Below are 21,581 nucleotides of genomic sequence, written 5' to 3'. Positions count from 1 at the left end.
GCTACACAGGCTTTAACAAAAAAAAAAACAAACAGTAAAAAATCTAATAAAAACAGGTAATTAAACCTACATTTACAATGGAGTCAAAAATGAAGAAAGAACACAAAGGAGTAACGATTTTTTTTTCATAAAAATTGCCCATTATCAATATTGGAGTGATCAGTCATGGCATCCTGACTATTATTGGTGTTTATGTTCCAGAGGAAGTAAGCAAGGAAGATAACAATGCTTTCTTTTGAGATTTACAAAAGATAAAATAAATCAAAATGACTATCTAATGAATATTGGGAGATTTCACTTCCAGAATAAGGAACATTCCACTTGATACAAATATAGGAACAAATGGTGAAGCCATGTGCAGTAGAAATGGATACAGAATTAAAATTTTCTCCACATATAATAACTTAAAAATGACTAAAGCTCTTTTTATCATGCAGTAAAATCAAGAGAATTCTATTTCATGATATTCTACTTTTTGGTGCTCTGTCCATAAGACACATTCTCATCTGCTCCAATTTATGTAACAGTTATGTGATATCATATCCTTTCAGATGCCTTTACAAAGTACAGTACCTTGGTATGCCATCATTTCCTTTATCCAGCTTAATTGTTGCTGCGTTTAAGGATCGAAGCTAGATAACTGGGAGGAGATTTCCATGCAGCATTTTAAGGAATGTGAAAAACTGACCATAGCTTCTAAAAGTTCAATCCTCATCTCATGGTGCACCCCATTAGAAGTTATCTGCCTATTAGTAGGTAGTTAACCAATGGTGTGCTGTGTCTGTATTTGGACCATTATTATACAGGGATGATATAGAAGTGAGTTGTGGTAAAATATTCTGTTTTTTGCTGATGATGCATAACTGAGAATAGGATAATGGATGTCAGTTAAATATGACAGTGTCAAATTATGTGCTTCAGACTGTGCGCTACATTCATGCAACAGGACTGGATGAAACATGAGGCTTTTACTGTATTCAATAAGTATTTTATATCTGCAGATATGTGTGTTTGCAGAGCCAGTTGACCTGTTTTATTATTACTCTCAAATCTCTGTGGAGTGAAACAACTCATTGCAGGATGTCCACTATCTCGCACACACCATCATACTGACTTAAATACATTCAATGTTTCCACACTCACCATGCTTTCATGCAATATGAATAAGGGGGAAAACATACTCCTCCCCCCCCCTTATTCACACCCTTGTTGGATCCTACTTCTTCTCAATCTATACTTTGGATCCGATATATGGTTATTACGATGTTCTTAACTAGTTGGTAGGTTGCAAGTTGATTTCTAATTCAAATATAAAGAAAATTTATATTTAAAGACTATGCCACTTTATGTCTGAATTAGTTCAAGAATTGAAGATAAACCAACTCTTAACCACCTTTCCCTTATATGTTGTTATTATATATACTGGCTGAGAATATTTAACTTACTTAATTTACCCGCTTGGTTCAAATATTTTATGAATGGTGCAGTAAAAGAGATTCAGGCAAAATACAACTTTTGATTAACAAAAACAAACATTTAATTTTAAAATCACAAATTTTACACTTAACTTCAAATCAGTAATTAAGATATCACAAACATTTTAGCTTCTCTGATAAATACAATCATACAAGCTCAGACAATTGTAAATCTGTTATCTCTATAATACAGTCATCTCACAGTTCCTTAAGTTCCAAATACAATAAAAATTGCAGTAACACCTCTTCACAAACAAACACTTTTAATTTTACACTTCAGCTAATTGTCTGCAATAGTTACTGTTAGTATAAGGAAATTCTAGGATGAAACTCACACACTTCTCTGTATAGAAATATTAAAGGTTGGAATAGTCTTACCGATAATCTTTTTTCTTCATCTACTTATACGTAAACACTTTTTATAACTGTAAACACTTAAACAGTATACGGCACTCATTAAATAAATCTTCTAAGCAATAACTGAATTAATCATCGGTCACTATACATATAAACAAACGTTCTTGCATGAAGTACTACTGATCACTCATGAATTAAGGCAACACACAATAATTCTTAACTTGAAGTTTTATATGCGCAGTTGTTCATTCTTCCTGCATTCAATTAATTCTTTAGGCACTATAATTCTAAACACAGCCATCCTTAAACTTCAACTTTACAGCCTCTACTATTCTCTAGTAACTCCGTGCTTTATTTCAAGATTCTGTGTGTCCTTGAAAGGTCGGCCCTGAAATTAAATCTCAACTCAAGTATCGCTAGTCTATTTAGTAGTCGCTCAGCTGTCTTCCGTAGCTATAATTGTTATTCTACAACATATTAGCTAACCTCCTCTCAACTAGTAGACTTTAATTAGCTCTTTGAGTGATTTTGCCGACTCGCTATTATCGCACTCTGATTCCTGAATGCTCCGATTCCAACCGAATGCCAATCCTCTCTCTCTATGTTTCCTCTCTATCTCCTTATCTATCCCTTATATCTCTAAATTTTCAGCGTTCCTCGCTTATATATCTGTTCTTCCCACCTAAATTATTCTTGTAATCTCTTTAACTAAAACTTTTCAATAAACTTTTAACATTCTCCTCACGCACTGTTCCAAACTCGCCCTCGCTTATTTACATACGTCTCCATGACAACAAAACAAAACATAATAAAATTGAGCTATTGCATAACATTAAACTTCTACAAGTAGGAATAAATAGAGAATATTTACATTTCAATTAATATGCAGTTAAAAATGTTAAATACAAATTCTTATAATATTAACATAGCAATAAATAAAATAAACTTAATAATATTTAAACAAGTCTTGCTTGATATAAGGTAGATTATGTTAAATGTGAATGAAGAACAAAAACATACAAAATAATTTCATTCACAGTTTAACACCCTCCATATATGGCTTCCAGAGATGGCCTCTTTTTCTCTTTCTGTCCCCACCATTCTATGAATAATGTGGTCCACATTAATTCAGTAATAATTTCTTACCAACTTATGTCTCTATCATGTCTACTTCTAACTTCTCTCCAGGCCTATGCAAATTGCATTCTCTCAATCTGGCTTCATACTCAATATTCCTGAGAAGAAACCACTTTAGTCAGTTGTTCTCCTAACCCTTTCCAACATCTCTTTATCTTTTTGAAAACCAGGTGGCCACAGCAGTCTATTCAGAGCTTTATACAATGGAATCATAATATCCTTATTTCTACATGTCATTGCTGTCTGCATCATTGCCATAATCTGCTGTGCTGTTCTCACAATTTTAGCAAAATGTTCCTGAATCCCCCCATCAATCTGTGACGTGACAGCCTATCAAAGGCTTTAGCAAAATCTGAGTATACTGCTCAGTGTGTATCTCCCTTGTCCAGTGCATGTATCACCTTGATGTAATAAGTAGTTTGCTAAAACACGATCTTCCTCAAGGAAAGTGCATAATCGGCTACAGTTTGTGAGAGATTTGCAATAGTTTCTTATATAATAGAGTAATACCTGCTTATCACATATACCGGTAAATATCTGCTCCTACATCCGATGTCACAAGGTCATCTTTGTTTCGGAAGTAAGGTGCATATTGCGCATGATGAGCACAAAACGAAGTCACTTGGACATTTTCCTCGAGAAGATTCCATTGTAGAAGTCTCCATCCCATTAACTCTGTTTTGGCATTGGACAGCTTCAGATTGCAAACAGGATATTTCAGTTCTTGTGTGAGAATGTGCGATGCAGATGACACACAGTGGCCGCCATATGGATCATCATTAGATGTCGAAGGCTCAGGAGAACCCAACTTCTGTTTGCCTCCGTCCTGTGAATCGATGAAAAATTCTCTTGGAGGTTTGGGAATGGAGAAGTCCTTCGCCATGCAGAACTGATCGGAGAGCAGGTGGTATGTTGGGCTATGTTACATTAGCATAGCCCAACATACCTCTTAGTTTTCCTTGTGATGTCTCCTGAAATAGTTGGTAGTATGTATAAGTAGCAGTCATTTGCATAATTGCTTGGCTCCCTCCAAACCATAGGAACGGCAAATGACATTGACACTTTATCGTCTTTCAGCCACTTTGGAAGATTTCTAGCTCAAGTATTGCAGCATATGTGTTGGTCCAGACCTTGTCCTGGTCCTGGTCCAGTCTTACATCTGAAATAAAGCTGTGATATGCCTTTTTCACTAATGGAGTGGTGACCTTTTTCTGGCTTGCAAACATCGTTTTCCTGCAAATGTAACAAAAGTTCTTGATGCAGGAGTAAATGGGAGTGTAGTCCAGGAAATTATACAAACACTTACTCACCCTATGAGACTTCACTTTATACTTTATTTCTGACACACTGGCTTATTTCTGATTCTGTATTATTTCTGACTGACAGATATCAAAAAGTGGTATATGGAGGATCTGAGTCTGCAAGGTTTAAGGTAACTAGTGGTGCACCACAAGGATCAGTGCTTAGTCCACTGTTATTCAATCTATACATTAATGATATTGGGAAGGATTTGACAAGCGACATATAGTTATTTGCTGATGATGCAAAGATAGCTAGGGTAATCAGGAATGCTGTTGATATGCAGTCTTTGCAGAATGATTTGAATAGGTTAGAATTGTGGGCATGTGAAAATGGGTGTCAGTAAATGTAAAGTCATTCACTTTGGCATGATTAGATATCCAATGTCATATTATATTTGTGGGATTAGGCGAGAAGAAACTGATGAGGCTAGGGATCTTGGAGTGTTAATAGATAGGAAGTTGAAGTGTAGGGCCCATATGGTAAAGATTGCAAATACAACTCAAAAGATAATTGCAATGCTGAAATGAACGTTCACATGTAAAGATAAAGATGTTATTTTGCCTCTTTACAAGTCCTTGATGAGACCTCACTTGGACTATTGTGCACAGGTCTGTTCTCCTGGTTTCTGTTGTGATTCTAATATATTGGAGAGAGTACAAAGGAGAGTGTTAAAAATGAAAATAGGATTGTGGAATACTGATTATGAAGACAGATTGAGAATTTGTAGATTGCAGATACTAGCAAACAGGAGAAAGAGGGGCGATATGATTGAGACTTACAAACTTCTGAAAGAGTCATACAGGATTTCAATTGATGGAATTTTTCAATTTATGGAGGATGGGGAAAGGATGAGACGGCATCCTTGGAAGCTGAGAATGAAGGCCGCCAAGAAGGGTGTGAGGGCTAGATTTTTCTCTCAGAGGGTGGTGCGTGATTGGAATGGATTGTCATTGGATGTTGTGAGTACAAGCAGTGTGAATGAATTCAAGAATAAGTATGATAGCTGGTGTGTGTAGTATGTGGCCTCCCTCGATAAGTCTCTGACTCACTGGAGGTCTCTTTTAATAATAATAATAATAACAGTCCTGCTGACTTCATTTCTTGGATGTATGTCCCCCCCCCCCTCTGCTCTTCTCTGTCATCACTAATCTCGCACTTTTATTATTATTATTATTTATTATTATTATTATTATTATTATTATTATTATTATTATTATTACGGGTATCTCCATGGAGTCAGTAGACTCATCGCGGGAGACCCAAACTAGCAAACCAATATCTGTCATATCTCTTCTTGAATTCATTTACAGATGAAGAGCTCACAACAAAGTCAGGCAATGAATTCCACTCATTCACCACCCTCCAGGCAAAAAACCTTGTTCTGACACCTTTGTTTACCACACTCTTCTTTAATTTCCAGAGATGACCTCTTGTTCTTCCATCACTATCACACAGCTGAAACATTTCCCCTGCATCAATCCTATAAAAACCTTTTAGTAATTTGAATGTTTCTATCATATCCCCTCTTCTTCGCCTATCAACCAATCTCTGCAATCCACAAGCTCTCAATCTATCAATGTAGGGAGCATTTTTTATATCACTCACCAACTTGGTCACTCTTCTCTGAACCCTCTCCACAGCCTCCTCATCTCCAAGGAATCCAGGTGACCAGACCTGAGCACAGTAATCCAAATGTGGAAGTATCAATGCTTTATAAAGGGGAATAATAACCTCTTTATCTCTGGATGTCAGTGTGTTCCTCAACAACCAAGTAATCCTATGTGCAATCTTGGACACCTTAGCAATGTGTCCTCTGAACTTCATCTCCTTATCTACCAATACCCCTAAGTCCCTAGCCTCATCAATCTCTTGGAGTACCTTTCCATCTATGTAGTACACAGCTGGTAATCTTTTAATCCCAAAATGCAAGACTTTACACTTTTCCACATTGAACTGACATCCATTTTCTTTTGCCCATTTTACCAGCTTATTTAAATCCTCCTGCAAACTTTCAACATCAGCTTGATTTTTTATTGCACTACACAACTTTGCATCATCAGCAAACAACTGAATATCTCCCTTTAAGCCGTTTCCTATATCATTTATATACAAATTAAACAACATTGGCCCAAGCACAGAGCCCTGAGGCACACCACTGGTCACCTGCCTCATTCTGGACTCGGCTCCTCCATACACCACCTTATGGTATCTCTCCCTGAGCCATTCTCCTATCCATATCACCAATTTAATATCCATTCCCATCTGCTCCAATTTGCGTAACAGTGTTCTATGGGGTATCCTGTCAAAAGCCTTAGCAAAATCCAGAAGTACCACTGTGTAGCCAGTTCCTTTGTCCAACTCTGATGTCATTCTATTATGAAAAGTTAATAGATTGCTAAGGCAGGATCTACCTTTAACAAAACCATGTTGGCCTCTATAGAGTATCATATCCTGATCCACCCATTCTTGAATTTTGTCTTTAACCAACTTTTCCAATACTTTTACCACTACTCCTGAGATGGTGATTGGTCTGTAATTCAATACTGCAGTTTTAGAGCCACCCTTATGCAAAGGAACCACTTTGCCTAACTTCCACTCCCTAGGGACCATACCAGAGTTCAAACTTAAATTAAATATCCAAGTAAGAGGGGATGACACTTCTCATCTGACCTGTTTATTATATGCCCTCTTAACTTCAACTCACTATCCACAAAAACCTCCAAATCCCTGGCTTCATCAATTTTCTGAACTACAGTTCCATCAATATGGTGCACTGCTGGTAATCTTTTCAACCCAAAATGCATAACCTTATACTTTGCCTGCATTAAACTGACATCCACTCATTCTCCTTTGCACATAATGCTAGTCTAAGTTATCCTGCAAAAATTTAACAGCATCCTTGCTATTACTCCATCCAATTTTGCTTCATTGGCAAACAAATGAATATTTCCATTCAGATCATTTCCTATAAAAAAAAGGACCTCCCAGATGAGTCTTTGACTCCATGAGGTCTTGGGGTAAAAATAATAAATAATAATAATAATAATAATATCATTAATTCACTAATTCACTGTACAGTGGCATGCCACCGGTTGCAAGCCTCAACTGGACTCTACTCCTGAATAAACTACCATTGTGTATCTCTCCACCGATCACTCTCTTATCCACATCACTAACTTCCTATCCATCTCCCATTTGCTACAATTTACTTATGAGAATTCCATGTGTTATCCTGTCAAAAGCCTTTGCAAAGTCCAGCAGTATCACCATGTATCCATTATCTTTATCCAATTTGGCCATCACCATATTATAAAAGGCAAGTTATTGAAGCATGACCTACACTTCACAAACCATGTTGCTCTCCTATATAGCATCCCATTCCTATCTACAAATTTCTGGGTGATTTTTTCCTTAACCAATTCTCCAATATCTTGACTGTCAATCTTCAGATGATGACTGGTCAATAATTTGCTACCTCAATCTTGGAGCCTCCTTTGCAATGGAACTATTTTCCCTATTCTTTCCTTGGGACCAACCCAGAACTGAGACAAATTAAACAATGTGCCCAAAGGCACTGCCAATTCCTTGGAACCTTCTCATAATATTTGAACAGATATATATATATACCATCAAATCCCATAACAATATTTACATCACAGTTCTGTAATACCCCATACATCTCCAGTTCATCTATCTCTCTTTCTTCATCAGCCCTTGCCTCTCTTGTTACTGCAATACGTCCACCTCGATATGATGATACAGCCTTGCAAAGTATTCGTTCAGTAATTCAACTATTTAGACTGCTAAAGTTATCTCCCCATCATCACCAACATTCATTAAAATTATTCTTCCATAACCATTCTTCCTTTTACTCATCACATATCAAAAGAACTATTTGGGATTACCTTTAACCTGAACAGCTAATTTCCTCTCGTACTTTAATTTGCCTTCCTTACTATACTGTGCACTCATGTGCTTGCTGATCACCTTTCTCTCTAAATTCCTTCTACATTTTTTCCCCTGCTTAATGATACTGTTCATTTATTTTATTAACTTCCACTTGATTTATCTTTCCAACTCTAGGTATGCAGTTTGCTATTACTCCCTCAAACACTCCTTTACCACCTCCCATGCATATCAACATCCAACTTTTGCAGGTTCTCATGCCATGGCACTGTTCCAAGCAGTCTCCTGAGCTTGTCTTACTTACCAGCTCTGTAACTGAACATACATCCTCTCTTAACTGAAAATTCCACACATTTAGCCACAAGACCACATGATCATTCTCACTAGTTGGTGGCATTGTCTATAACCAATATGGTCATATTGGTTATAGACAAATTCTCTGATTCAGTTACTCAATTTAGCATTCTCAAATCCCTACCACATTCCATCACATACACTGTCTTGGGTAATTATTCCTTAGTAACTGCATAAATTATGTTTCCTTCCTCCCATGTGTTCTCTCCTCTTTCCAGTCGGTGTTCCCATAGTTTTGCTGACCGCTATTTCACACCAGTTGCCTCAGATGTGCTATTTTCACTGGCATGCAGTTGAACTTCTAGTCTTTTTGGTTGCAGTTCATTGGCTGTCATCAATAACACTTCTCCCTCCATTTTTTTCTCTCTGTCCTCCCTGAACAGACTATACATTCCAGTAACTATGTCAGCCATGTCTCACTAATGCCATATCTCACATGAACCTTTGGCCAGGATAGACTAATCCAGGGTTTCCCAAACTGTGTTCCGCAGAACACCAGTGTTCCCCAGAAGGTGAATAAGTGTTCTGCGAGAAGTTTTTCGCAGAAAATGGAATTTGTCATTTTAGTTTTCTAAGCATTTTTCATAAATAAATATTTTATAGTGGAAATATTCTGAGGAGAATAATATTCGTGAATACGTCGAAAAGCTCAGACCCCTCCAAAAAAAAAAAGCTCTAGTTTTCCTGATTTTGCACATCATCTTTCACTTCATTCAATAACACTTTTTCCAGACTCTGAAGACCAGATCCATTCCAATGCACACCAGCCTTCCTGTACAAGTCTTCCTCTGTCAGACTCATTTGACACATCCTCAGATTTCCTGTGCATTAACTCATTCACTGTTTATTTATTTATTTATTCATTTAGCACATGACGTCAGTATATACAATGCATATCTGTGTAGACAAGATAAATGAGACAGGTAGTATATATGTACAAGTAACTAGTAAAAATATAAAAAAGTCCCTAAACTTTTAAATCTAGTTCAGCTAGCCATTTAAGAGCTTGAAGGACCTGCCTCAGAAAAGTCTCTCAGGTTATCAGGGTATACTCTTGTGCTGCAATCCGCCACAATGTGCTAGATGGTTTGGTTTGTGGCCCACAGTAACATCATGGTGTAGATGATCTTTCTCACTTGTGTAAGCTGTCTCTGCAGATACCATGTCCTTTGCATATCCTATTTAAGCTTTTCCATAGGTGACATGGAATCTCAGTCCTTTTTTGGATTTTGCTTGGGAAGGATATACTCATTTAAGTCTGCTAGTGATTTTTTCTTCCAAATTTCTAGTTCAAATTAACATTGAAATCGCTATTTACAAGTTCTTCAGTTGGTATTAATGGAAGCCATCAAGATTTAAGGCAATTTATATTTAAATGTGGGAAATCGGCATGTGTTGGTAACAGGGGGGTAACTGTTTATTTTTCTGTACACTTTCACGAGAGCATCTTGCTTGCGCAAGTTCGGTGGTGCAGTGTTGCTCAAGATTGGAAGCCAGTACAGGGGAGTGGATTTGACAAAGCCTGTTATTGTCCTCATTGCTGCATTTATTTGCATGTTGATTTTCTTGATATTACATGACATTTCCATGGAATCCAAAGACTCATCAAGGGAAGGCACCTACTCTACAACTCTCCGTCTTCACCACTCACTCCACCAACTACAGCGAACTGCATCATCCACACCAACACCATCTGTTGCCCACCACCACCACTAGTATTTTCAAAGACAATCACAAACATCCATGCCCACAGCAGGATTCGAATCCGCAGCCTTTTGCCTGGAGAGCGGATATGGATACACTAACCTCTCGGCCAACCAGGACAGCACGGAGGATTGTTTATGCCCTTTATGTTAACATGAGGACTGTTTAGAATACTGGTGAGCAATACTCTGCTGCTGAATAGACCAGACGCAACAGGGAGCATCAATGTAGTAGCAGAAGAATACCCATGGAACCATATAGTTTTTGTATGATGTTATGATGGTTCCTGATCTTTAAAGAGATATTTTTCAGATGTCTTTTGAACGATAGTGTTCTATCCAAGGTAACACCCAGATATTTAGTGAAGCCTTGGTGTTGCAGAGTTGTGTTGTTAAAGTTGACCTGAAGTTTCCTATGTGCAAATTTGGTGTTTGATGGAAAGAACTAACTTCTATCTTATTGAGGTTTGGTGTTAGTCTCTATTTATAAAAGTATGCTCCAGTAATTCTAAGGTCGTTTGTGAGAATATCTTCAGTTACATCGATGTTCTTATGTTGGATGGCGAGGGCTATATCATCAGCATAAGCAAATTTTCATGACCTAGATCAGATGTATATAGATTGAATAAGATTGGTGCTAATACTGAACTCTGCTGGAAACTCATTTTATTTCCCAGTTCCACATGAAAGAACCAGTCATAAAGTATGTTACCAATAAGTCGTATAATGGATTGGCATGGTATGACTTGTATCAGCTGGTACAGCAGCTCTTCTTTCTATACCGTATTGTATGCATCAGTAAGGTCAACAAACACAACAGAAGTTTTCAAACATCTCTGAAAGCCTGCCTCAATATGGGTAACAAGGTTTAGTACTTGGTCTGTACAACTACACTGAGCCCTAATGCCTGCTTGCTCAATAGGGATAACTTCGGATATTTTTGGTCCGATTCTGTTAAGGAGGAGTCTTTCGAGTAGCTTTTAACAGTAACAGAGGAGTGCAATTAGGTGATAGCTCTCTGCTTGATTTTGAGGCTTGTTGGGTTTTAATATGACTATTATTTTGGTTCTCTTAAAGGCACTTGGAAGTTTTCTCATCCTTAAAATATGAGAAAAGAATCTTGTTAGCCAATGACGAGCATTTTTTCCAGAGTTAATCAAAATTCAGGATGAATACCATCAAAGTCTGCTGCTTTTCCAGTTTTAACCCACTTTAAGATCACAGTTATTTCATCTGTAGTAAATTATCTTGAAAATTGGGAACTATCAGCTGTTCTATGTCATAAGTTTCTGAGTGTTCTTTTAACCTCTCGTGTATGTTGATAATCTCAGCTGCTCTAGACAGCAAAGTAATTCGACAGGCAGTATGATCTGGAGCCACCAAAGGATCTTTACAGGTGACAGGTTTTCTTCCACCCAATTTCTTTAATAGGCTCCATGCTTTTCTACTTGATTTTTTAGTCTAAACCTATGTAGTTTTTATCCATTTTTCTCTGTGCCTGTTATCAAGCTTCTGGAGTAATTTGTCAGCTATGTCATAGTTGCCAGACTCTAAATAGACTTTTTATAGCTCTTAACAGTCTTCATTCCAGACAAATATGTATTCCTTTTGGAAACATCCAGTTCTTGGAAAAAAATCCTGCTAGTTTGCTTTCCTAAAATTCCATCTTGGCTATAGACCATATTACTGGTATTTGTATTCCTACTTCTACCAATTACAGTAAACCCTCGATTTAACGGACTAAGGGGGTGGGTGTCTTTTAAAATTGAAAGGCCGTTAAATCACGAATTTTTTAAAATAAAAATATCTGTAACATTATACTGCCATTTTATCAATATTAGTACTGTAATAACAAAAAAAAGTTTTTTTACACACAATTTTTAACTCATTTTTCACACTTTTAGATAAGTTAATGTGAAGTTAATGTTCGATGTTATGTTGAGGTGCTTCGTTTAGGTAATCCTGCTTTGAAAAACTATTAAGTTTTTTTTTAACTTTTGAATTCTGCTGTTTTTTTTATAATTAACTCCCTAAAATATGCTCCTTGAATTTCAGTTTTCTATCAATCATCACCCACAGTTCTCTTCTTTCCCTTACTTCCTCCATTACCGCTCCTCCAATTGAGTATGCAGCCTCCCATCGATGTATCCCAAACTTCAAGACTTTACATTTTGCTGCATTAAACCGACATCCCCATTTATTTGCCCATCTGTCCAGTTTATTCAAATCCTCTTGAAGGGCTGCCACATCTGCACTATTACTAATAACCTTGCTCAGCTTCACATCATCTTCAAACAACTGAATATCCCCTTACAATCCATTGACAATGTCATTGATATAAAGGTTAAACAATATAGGTCCCAGTACTGAGCCCTGTGGAACCCCACTTGTAACCTTCTGCTTCCTTGATATTGCCCCCATACACAACTCTCTGATACCTATCAGACAGCCAATCCTTAATCCAGTTGACCAACCCGACATCTAAACCCATGTGCTGCAACTTAAGTATCAGCTTATCATGTGGTACCCTATAAAATGCCTTTGCAAAATCCAAAAAAATGGCAGTATATGCCTTTCCCTCATCAACTGCTCATGTCAGTTTATTATAAAAGGCAATCATATTACTAAAGCAAGAGTGCTCCTTAACAAATCCATGTTTATTCTCACAGATAATATTACCCTCATCTGCCCAACACTGTATATGGTCCCTCACTAATTTCTCCAAGATCTTAACAACTACTGATGACACACAAACTGGCCTATAATTAGACAATGCCAGTCTGCTACAGCCCTTATGCAATGGCACTGTCATAACTTCCTTCCTTCTATTCCCTGGGTACCCTTCCTGTAGCCAGATTTCATTGAAAAGCCAGGTCAACGGGGCTGTCAGTTCTTTACCACATTCTCTCAAAATCCCTGGTGAAATACCATCCAGTCCCCCAGCTTTACTGACTTCCAGAGTACTCAGTATTTGGAACACACTCTCCTCTTGCACCTCTAAACCTCGAACCTGCCCAATCCCTCTAGTATTAAAACCTATCTCTTCAGGATGAAATACTGTAATAACATTCAATGAACAACTCCGCTACGTCCTCTGCATCAGTCGCTCTATTCCCATTTTTATTCCACAATGTCATTCTTCCACAATCATTTCTCCTCCTACTGGTCATATAGCTTAAAAAATCCCTAGGATTTTCTTTGGATCTTTAATGCCAATCTCTTCTCATATTCCAGTTTGCCTTCCTCACCATACTAGTCGCTCTCCTGACCCGAGTCTTATATTCCTCATGCATCTGCTCTCCACCCCCTCTCCTTATATCTCTTCCATAATCTCTTTTTCACCTGCAGTTTGATATGACAAACAATACCAAACAGTTCCTGTTTGATATTGTTTGTCATCCATTTTACATCAAATTGTGTTCTCTTCTTCACTTGTGGAATTCAGTTTACTATTGTAGCTAAGAAATATTCCTTCACAATTTCCCAAGCACCAATGATATCTTTCCTTTCCAATTCCTCCCTCTATGGAACTGTCCCAAGTTTATATGTAAGACTATTATAATCACCTGCCTTATAATTCCACATACATTCCCTTTTCTTTGATATTCCTGCCTGTCTATTCATCTTCCAAGTCAAAACCACATGGTCACTCTCTCTCTCTCTCTCTCTCTCCAACTGGGGGAAGAGATGTCATCTCAGTTATTATCAGCTCTTCTGATGCTATGACCAAATCCAAAACTCTTGACCCTCTTGTTCCCTCTATTACATGTTGCCTAAGACATTTGTCTCTCAAGAATTCTAGAAATTCCATTCCCTTATTACTACATGCATTCCTCTTCCCAGCTTATACTACTGTAGTTAAAATCTCCCATAACAATCATTCTGTTTTGCACTTGCCAAGCTCAACTGCCTAAACATCTCCAGCTCCCCACGCTCTGTACTCGTTGGCTTGTAGCAACACCCCACTAAATATCCTGTGTCGCCCACCTCTACCTTACACCATATGCTTTCAAAACTATTAGTGTCACTGCCCTCCAAAGCCTCTACTCTTACAGGACATAAGTCATCATTTATCATAAGCAGTACTCCATGACCTCGTTTTCCCCTCCTATGAAATGCTGTAAAAATCCTAAAAAATGCTGTACCCTGCTACTTCTATTCCTGTTATTATATCATCTTCCATCAACCACGTCTCAGAGATCCCAATAATCTTTGGCCAGGTGATACCAACAGTGCTACCAATTCATCTCCTTTATTCTGGATACTCCTGTCATTAATATAAAGCATAAAAATGTCACTGCTTCTATACCTATCATTATCTCCCCAGAACCCACTGGACTCAGTGTTACTTGATGTCATCCCCCCCCCCCCTCTCCCTAAGTACCTTTCCTGCAAGAAGCCACCCCTGCTACCATCCACCCTGGAAATTCTAGTTTCCCTGCATTGACACGCCAACTTGCTCAGAAAACAGCAAGCTCTCCAGATGCCTACGTCCTTCCTCATTCAGATGCAAGCGGTCTCTCGCATACAGTTCCTTTCTGTCCTCAAATGCCCTCCAAGCATCCACATATTCCAATCCTCTCTTCTGACACATCCTGTCTATTATGCTATTCATTATTACTGCTCTTCTGCTCAGCTCCTCACTATTATACCTGGGCAACACCCCCCCCCCTCTCTCTCTGTGTTTTCTTTCGTACAACCTCAAGCAAGAATCTCAGATCTCTCGCCACCTAATTTACATTGCCAATCATTCTTGCCCACCATCACAATCATCTCATCACCCTTTCACCCTGCTTAATTTTAATTGGCATAGCCACACTCTGTATCGTTCCTCCAGGCAAATACTCCTCTGGCATCCTATCTTGCACTCAATGGATCATTGAGTCTCCATACATCAGACCTCTTACCAATCTGTTCCTTGATTGTTAACCTGCATCCCTCACTCACTCTCTCTTCTAATTCTCACTCTGTGCTCCTCCACTTACCTGCTGTTCCGGGATCACTCTATTCCTGGTTCCAACCCTCCCTTGCATTCTTCTCATTCTCTCTCTCTCTCTGTCGGTTTCCAGTCTATCCTCTTCTATCTGACAGAATTTCAAATCTGTTGTTCACACTGTGACTGTGTCTACACTCACAGTCGATTCCATGCACCAGTCTCTTGCACATCTACCATGGATGGTTCCTCCCGTTTTGCCATTTGAAAAATGTCTCCAGTGCCTATCTGATAAATAGCTCTTGATAGCTTAACTATCTTGATTACACTCCTTTTTTTTTTTCTAATTATGACTCAGTGTTTTTTGTCTTTGGCTTTATATCTGCTAGTGTTTTTAAATGTATTTTAATATAGGTACATCACAGATTTTCTGGCATTCTTGTTTCTAGAGCATAGCTGGATTAACTGATTGCTCGACCAATAAAGGTCATGTAATAATAATTCATCACTGCAGCTGTGACCCAAAAAGTCTCGCATTTTTCTAAAGCATCATGGATGGCTAGAAATTCAAATGTAAATTAAATGTGATTAAGTTATTAAATGAAGTGCATTAGTATAAATGATACAAGTGCAAGTGGTTGATATGGACTTATGTTTATGCTTGTGCTATCACTTGCCTAGAAGCTCTAGCTAGAGTTCATTGTAAGCAAACAATTTTTTTTTTTGTTTACATAATTTTTTGCTTACATTTTAGTATAATTTTTTTTCTCACACCAAGAATCATTCTAAATCTAGAGATCACCATTAAGTCAAATGCAGATGAAATAACTAAGCGAAGGTGTGTACATGCAACACCATCTATAGCAGCCCAGTTAACTAGTCACATGTTCGTGGGAATTTCAAATGCACTCTCATAATTTTGTCCAGACTAAAGGAGGTGCTGGACCATCCATTGCCAGAAAATCGATGGTGTATCTGTATTAAGTTTTCTGAAGTCTTATAAATTATGATTTCTTTTTATAGTACTGTCTTAGTGGTCATCCGAATAAAACATGTAGTATTCTGAAGTTTAAAAATACTACTATCATGTTAGATTGTGGTTTGGATATGACATCTGCATTGCTTTTTTTACCCTTACCTCTTGTTCATAGGTAAGTATGTTTGAATTTTTTATCATAAATTTAATAGTTTTATTATATCAGATATTTTAAGTTAAAAATATTCTATAGAAAATAAATCAGATATTTTAAGTTAAAAATATTCTATAGAAAATAAGACTTCTAAGACTACCCACATATGGTACTAATGTATTATAGGTTGATCAACCAACCGCTTGTGTATGGGCCCAACATAAAAAACAAAACAAAAAAAAACTAATGCAGATGGAAAACTTTCCTGGAAACTTCATCGGTGAACACTTTGAATTTGTGCAGTTGTAGAATTAAACATAATTGTGGGATGTTATTTTTCTAATTAGAAAATCAATTGATTTCAGGCATTTATTCATCATTATGTCTGAAATTCAAAATGATCTAGATTTTGTCTACATTATTTGACAGCATGACTTTGTCACAATAATCACAATTAATTAATGCTTAACTTTAGGTCTCATTAAGAGAACATTTCTGTGTAACATTTTTTGGTTTTATAAATATGAAACCAAACAAAACCATTTTTTTTCTTATATAAGAGAAAATTCATCTCGCATAACAGAGCTCCCAATTAAATCTGAATTGGCATGCCATCAGACTTACCCAAAAGAAATTATAAGTACAGGTAGTTTCCAACTTTGAGTTAATTCATTTCTAGCGCATGCTCATAAATTGAAAACTCAAATTTATTTCACAGAGATGTAATGTTAAAAACTGAGGTTGCATTCTCAACAATGAAGCTTACCCATAATAATGTTAATTAAAGATCAACAAAACAATATTTTATGCTTAAACAATGATTTATTTATCCAAAGAAGTGTAAACTTAAAAATTTTTTTTCAGAAAAATTCAAAGCATGAAAACTTAGTCTTTAAAACCAAATCAGTTGTTAAAGTCATTTGATTCCAAGACATTTTTGAGTTCTCCATTTTGTGTTTGAAACAGATTGGTTATGTAAGTTGAAGAAACCTAGCTGCAGTTGGTTAGTAGTATTAACGAATTCTTGTTTCATTTTTGTATTGTCTCAGCTGGGTCTTGAAATCCTTCAGAATTATCAGTAAAACTATATTCCGTAGCTACTCTTGGTTTGAAATGCCATATTTATGGATATTTAGCATCTTTATTGCATTTAATGTTCATATTCTTGATTTTGTTGATATATGAAAATAAGAACTTGTGCAGTGGAAACAAAACTGCTTGTACTTAAAATTTACTAAAGCTTTGAACAAATTGTCATTAATTTTATAATAGTTATTATTATACTGGCATTTCCATAGGATCCTAAAACTTATTGCAGGAGTTCTGCCCTATTCTATTATTCATACAATGCCTGCCATACCTCCTCTTAAACTCGTTCACTGACAGAACACTAACTACTGCCTCTAGCACCCCATTCCACTCATTCACTACTCTCCAAGCAAAAAAGTCAAGTCTCATACCTTAGTTTACAACTACATTTATTGAAAGAGATCTTTAGTATGTGTTTCAATCATACTCACCCCCCCCCCCCTTTTTTTTTTTGTTTGCTTGACAGTTAAACTAACCCATGAACTTTCAGTCTGTCATTATTGGAAGCTCTCCACAGACCAATCACCAGTTTGGTCACTTGCTTCTGAGTTTTCTCCACCACTTTTTCTTTCATCACCAAGAAACTCAGGCTACCAAATTTATACACTGTAGTTAAAATGTAGTTGTCACAGTGTTATAAACAAGGATGATAACTTCCGCATTCCTGCCTGTCATTGTGTTATCATTAGTCAGCTATTATGCCCCCTTTTTGATATATCCTAAAAACTACAGTGCTCTGTTCACCATCACCTACTAAAACCCCAACCATGTCAGTTTCTTGTATTCCAGTTTTTACACTATGTTAAACTAGCAGTTATTATCTGTTACTCAGTACTCGTCTTTATAAATTAAAGATCCCAAGAAGTTATATTCTTGGTTTAATTCTTTATCCAAGTGTAAGCAAACAAAGTTTTCACATGGTTACTTCAAGACTGGGCTGCATGTTTATAGAAGCTAATGACTTCACATCAATTGCCTTAATATCCCATAATGCAATGCACATATCTTTATGGACATGTATAATGTTTGCATTATGGGAAGAGCCACTACCCATCAATAAAGGTTTCAACCTTTATTGAGGCCTCATCAGTAGGAGCCAAACCCAGAAATGATACCAAGGTTGAAGTAATGCAGAAGTCATGAGACCTCAATAAAGATAGAAACCAGCTGGGTAGTGGCCCTTCCCATTATGCAAAGTATTATATATGTCTGCAAGGATATGTGCATTACATTATGCCATACTAAGGCAATTGATGTGAAGTCATTAGCTTCTATATACAAGTATCCCAGTCATGAAGTGACTTCAAGCTCAAACTTTGTTTGCTTACACTTGGATAAAGGATTAAACCAAGAATATAACTTCTTGGCATCTTTAATTTATAGTATAACCAAGTGGAAAAACTTTCAACACTAGTCTATTCAGATCATCTTGCAAAATTTCTACATCATTTTTATCGATTGCTCTCTCTTCAATTTATTATCATTTGTAAAGAACTGGATGTCCCCCCCCCCCATCATTTCCATTTTGGTATTGCAGATTTATTAAATCAAGTAATGTGGAATGTAACAGGATTAGCATCCAAAAACACAGAACTAATAAAGCATTTTACAAATATATTAACATAGTGGTTATTATAGAAACAAAAAACTTGAGCTACACAAGAGATTTGAACTATACTATGAACTGTAGTGAAGGTGATATGATTGAAAGAGCTGTGGTGTAACTATCTTTTTTGATATACTGTTTTATTTAAAAAATAAAAACAAAAAAAATAGAAAAAACCTTACTCCACCTACAATATGAATATACTACAAGTTTAAAACCGCTCCAACCTATAAAATCATTTATAGGTTGAAGCCACATAAAACCTTCCTGTGTGAAAGAAGTATATCAGTAAAACTACATATCTGTGTAGAGGCTATCTTATTTACTATGCATCAGGGGATGAAAGAAAGGAGTCATAGAAATTTTATGAGTAATTGTAGCAACAGCGTGATAGATGCAGTAAAATTGTGTAATTACATACATCACTGATCTTAGTACTAAACTAGGTAATCATTCCATTCCTAATGCTTGCAAGAATCATATGAACGAAAATGGAACAGAACTAAGAAAAATGCAACTTTTAATAATTGCTTAAAAAATAACAAATACTTATTTTTTTAAGTAAATGATAAATATATTTGATAGAAGATTTAGGTCTCTTATCGATTATATAAATAGAAAACTAGCACCAAATGTGACACATCTTCAAGGTGCTGATATTTTTTCGTCATCTTTTAATAGTCTCAAAAATAAAAAATGTAGACAAGATGGAAGAATTTAACATCATGAAGAAACCTCCTGATTGTCATCATCAAATCCCTGAAATATACCCTCGGGCGGGGGGGAGGTTGCAAAGGATCTTATGACTACATGGAAAGTACTACTTCATCATGTCGTACCATGGACATACAAACTACTTGGAGACTGTTTTATCTACAGAGGTCTGAAACTTCAGACCACTGTAGCCTAATCGCAACGGAGGAAATTCAGAAGCCTTATCACTTACCAAGAATGGCAAGGCCACTGGAGTCAGTGGCCTCCTCCCTGAGTTCCTTAAACACCTTGACAAGCGTGAAAAAAAAAAAAAGCTGTCATTGCAGTTCCCAAGCGATAAAGACTCCAGCTGCGTTGGAAACCTTCGCGCCAATTGCCCTTCTATGCTCAACCTACAAGCTCCTGGAAAGAATCATGCTGATAAGGATCTTCTCGCTCATTGAGACTGCACTCCCCATAGAGCAACTGGCTTTAGATCTGGCAGAAACTGCTCTGATCAAGTCTTGGCTTTAACAACTCAGATTGCGGCTGGTTTCCAAAAGAAATTAAAATCTGGAGCTGTCTTCATTGATTTGACATTGGCCTATGATAGAGTATGGATCAGAGGCTTGCTCTCTCAAAGCTCAGTTTCATCATGAAATGCACAACCACCTTACACTTCCTAGAATCCATACTCACAATCAGAAAAATTTGGGTCCATATTGGAGGAACGAAAAGCAGACTCAGATTCCTTCAGAATGACTTACTTCAAGGTTCTGTTTTGACCCAAACTCTTTTTAACATCTATATCTTGGACATTCCTTCAACAAGATCAAGCCAATATATGTGCACAGATGACATGGGGGTTCTCCACCAATTGCCTTCTTTTGATTCCCTGAAGGTTGTCCTGAAACACAGATTTGGAGGCTTTTGAGAAATATTTTGAGCAGTGGCACCTAAAACCAAACTCCACCAAAACAGTGTCCACACTTTTCCATCTTAACAACAAGGAGGCAAACTGCCAACTCAACCTAATTTTCTGTGGCAACCCAGTCAAGCATGATCCTTATCTACAATACCTGAGAGTGAACTTGGATAGAAGTCTGACCTACAGAAATCATATTCATAAATCTTAAGACCAAGTGGAACTAGCTGGGGTTGCAGAGCTGAGGTACTTAGGATCTCAGGCCTGGTCCTTGTTTACTCTGCTGTAGAATGCTGCATGCCAGTCTGGGAAAGAAGTGCTCACACAAACATTATTGACTCCCAACTGAACATAATCATGTGCATAATTAGCAGGATCCTGAAATCCACCCCTCTGCCATGGCTATCAGTGCTTTCCAACATTGCCCCACCAAATATACGACGAAGACAGGCTTCACTCAGAGAACTGGTTGAAAATACAAATAACTCATTACTGCCTCTCCATTCAACCCTTATAAATTCATTAGAACCCAACTGAAGTCAAGGTACCCATTTTGGGTCATGACCTTTTCTGGTCCAGCACCTTCAACTCATGACATGTGGAACCAACAATGGGCTATAAACTTGCCAACAGATGATTCTCTTGTGAAAGACCCCTGCAGTTGCCAGCCTGGCTTCATTCTTTCTAGAAGCCTATGGATAACTATCAACAGAGCCAGGGTGAATCGGGACAGATGCAGCTATCTCCTACATATGAGGGTGGTCTGAAAAGTTCTCGGCTTAACAATGAAAAAACAAATTTATAATTTCAAAATTATTTTTATTTTTCAATATAATCTCCCTTAAGACTAATACATTTATTCCAGCAATGCTCCAGCACCATTGTCCCGTCTCTCTGTAGTGTTTCTCAGTAAGATCTGCAAAATACCCCTCTACAGCTGTAATCACCTCTTGATTCAAAGAAAAACACTG

At 37.2% G+C, this 21,581-nt stretch overlaps 1 protein-coding gene across 2 annotated transcripts in view; it reads left to right on the top strand.

The window, feature by feature from the left end:
* The window catches only part of IntS9 (integrator complex subunit 9), a 405,017-nt gene that overhangs the window by 3,398 nt on the left and 380,038 nt on the right, over positions 1 to 21,581 (top strand). For both annotated transcript variants that reach the window (XM_090391326.1, XM_090391327.1), the window contains exon 2: positions 16,191 to 16,318. In XM_090391326.1, coding sequence (XP_090247452.1) covers positions 16,191 to 16,318 — 128 coding nt within the window. The remainder of the gene's footprint in view (positions 1 to 16,190; positions 16,319 to 21,581) is intronic.

This window comes from Typopeltis vanoorti, chromosome 4 (genome assembly GCF_054136105.1).
Source record: "Typopeltis vanoorti isolate ZY-2024b chromosome 4, IOZ_Tvanoo_1.0, whole genome shotgun sequence".
Lineage (NCBI taxonomy): Eukaryota > Metazoa > Arthropoda > Arachnida > Uropygi > Thelyphonidae > Typopeltis > Typopeltis vanoorti.
Note: the sequence above shows the minus strand (reverse complement) of the source record. Positions and strands in the feature narration are given on the sequence as shown.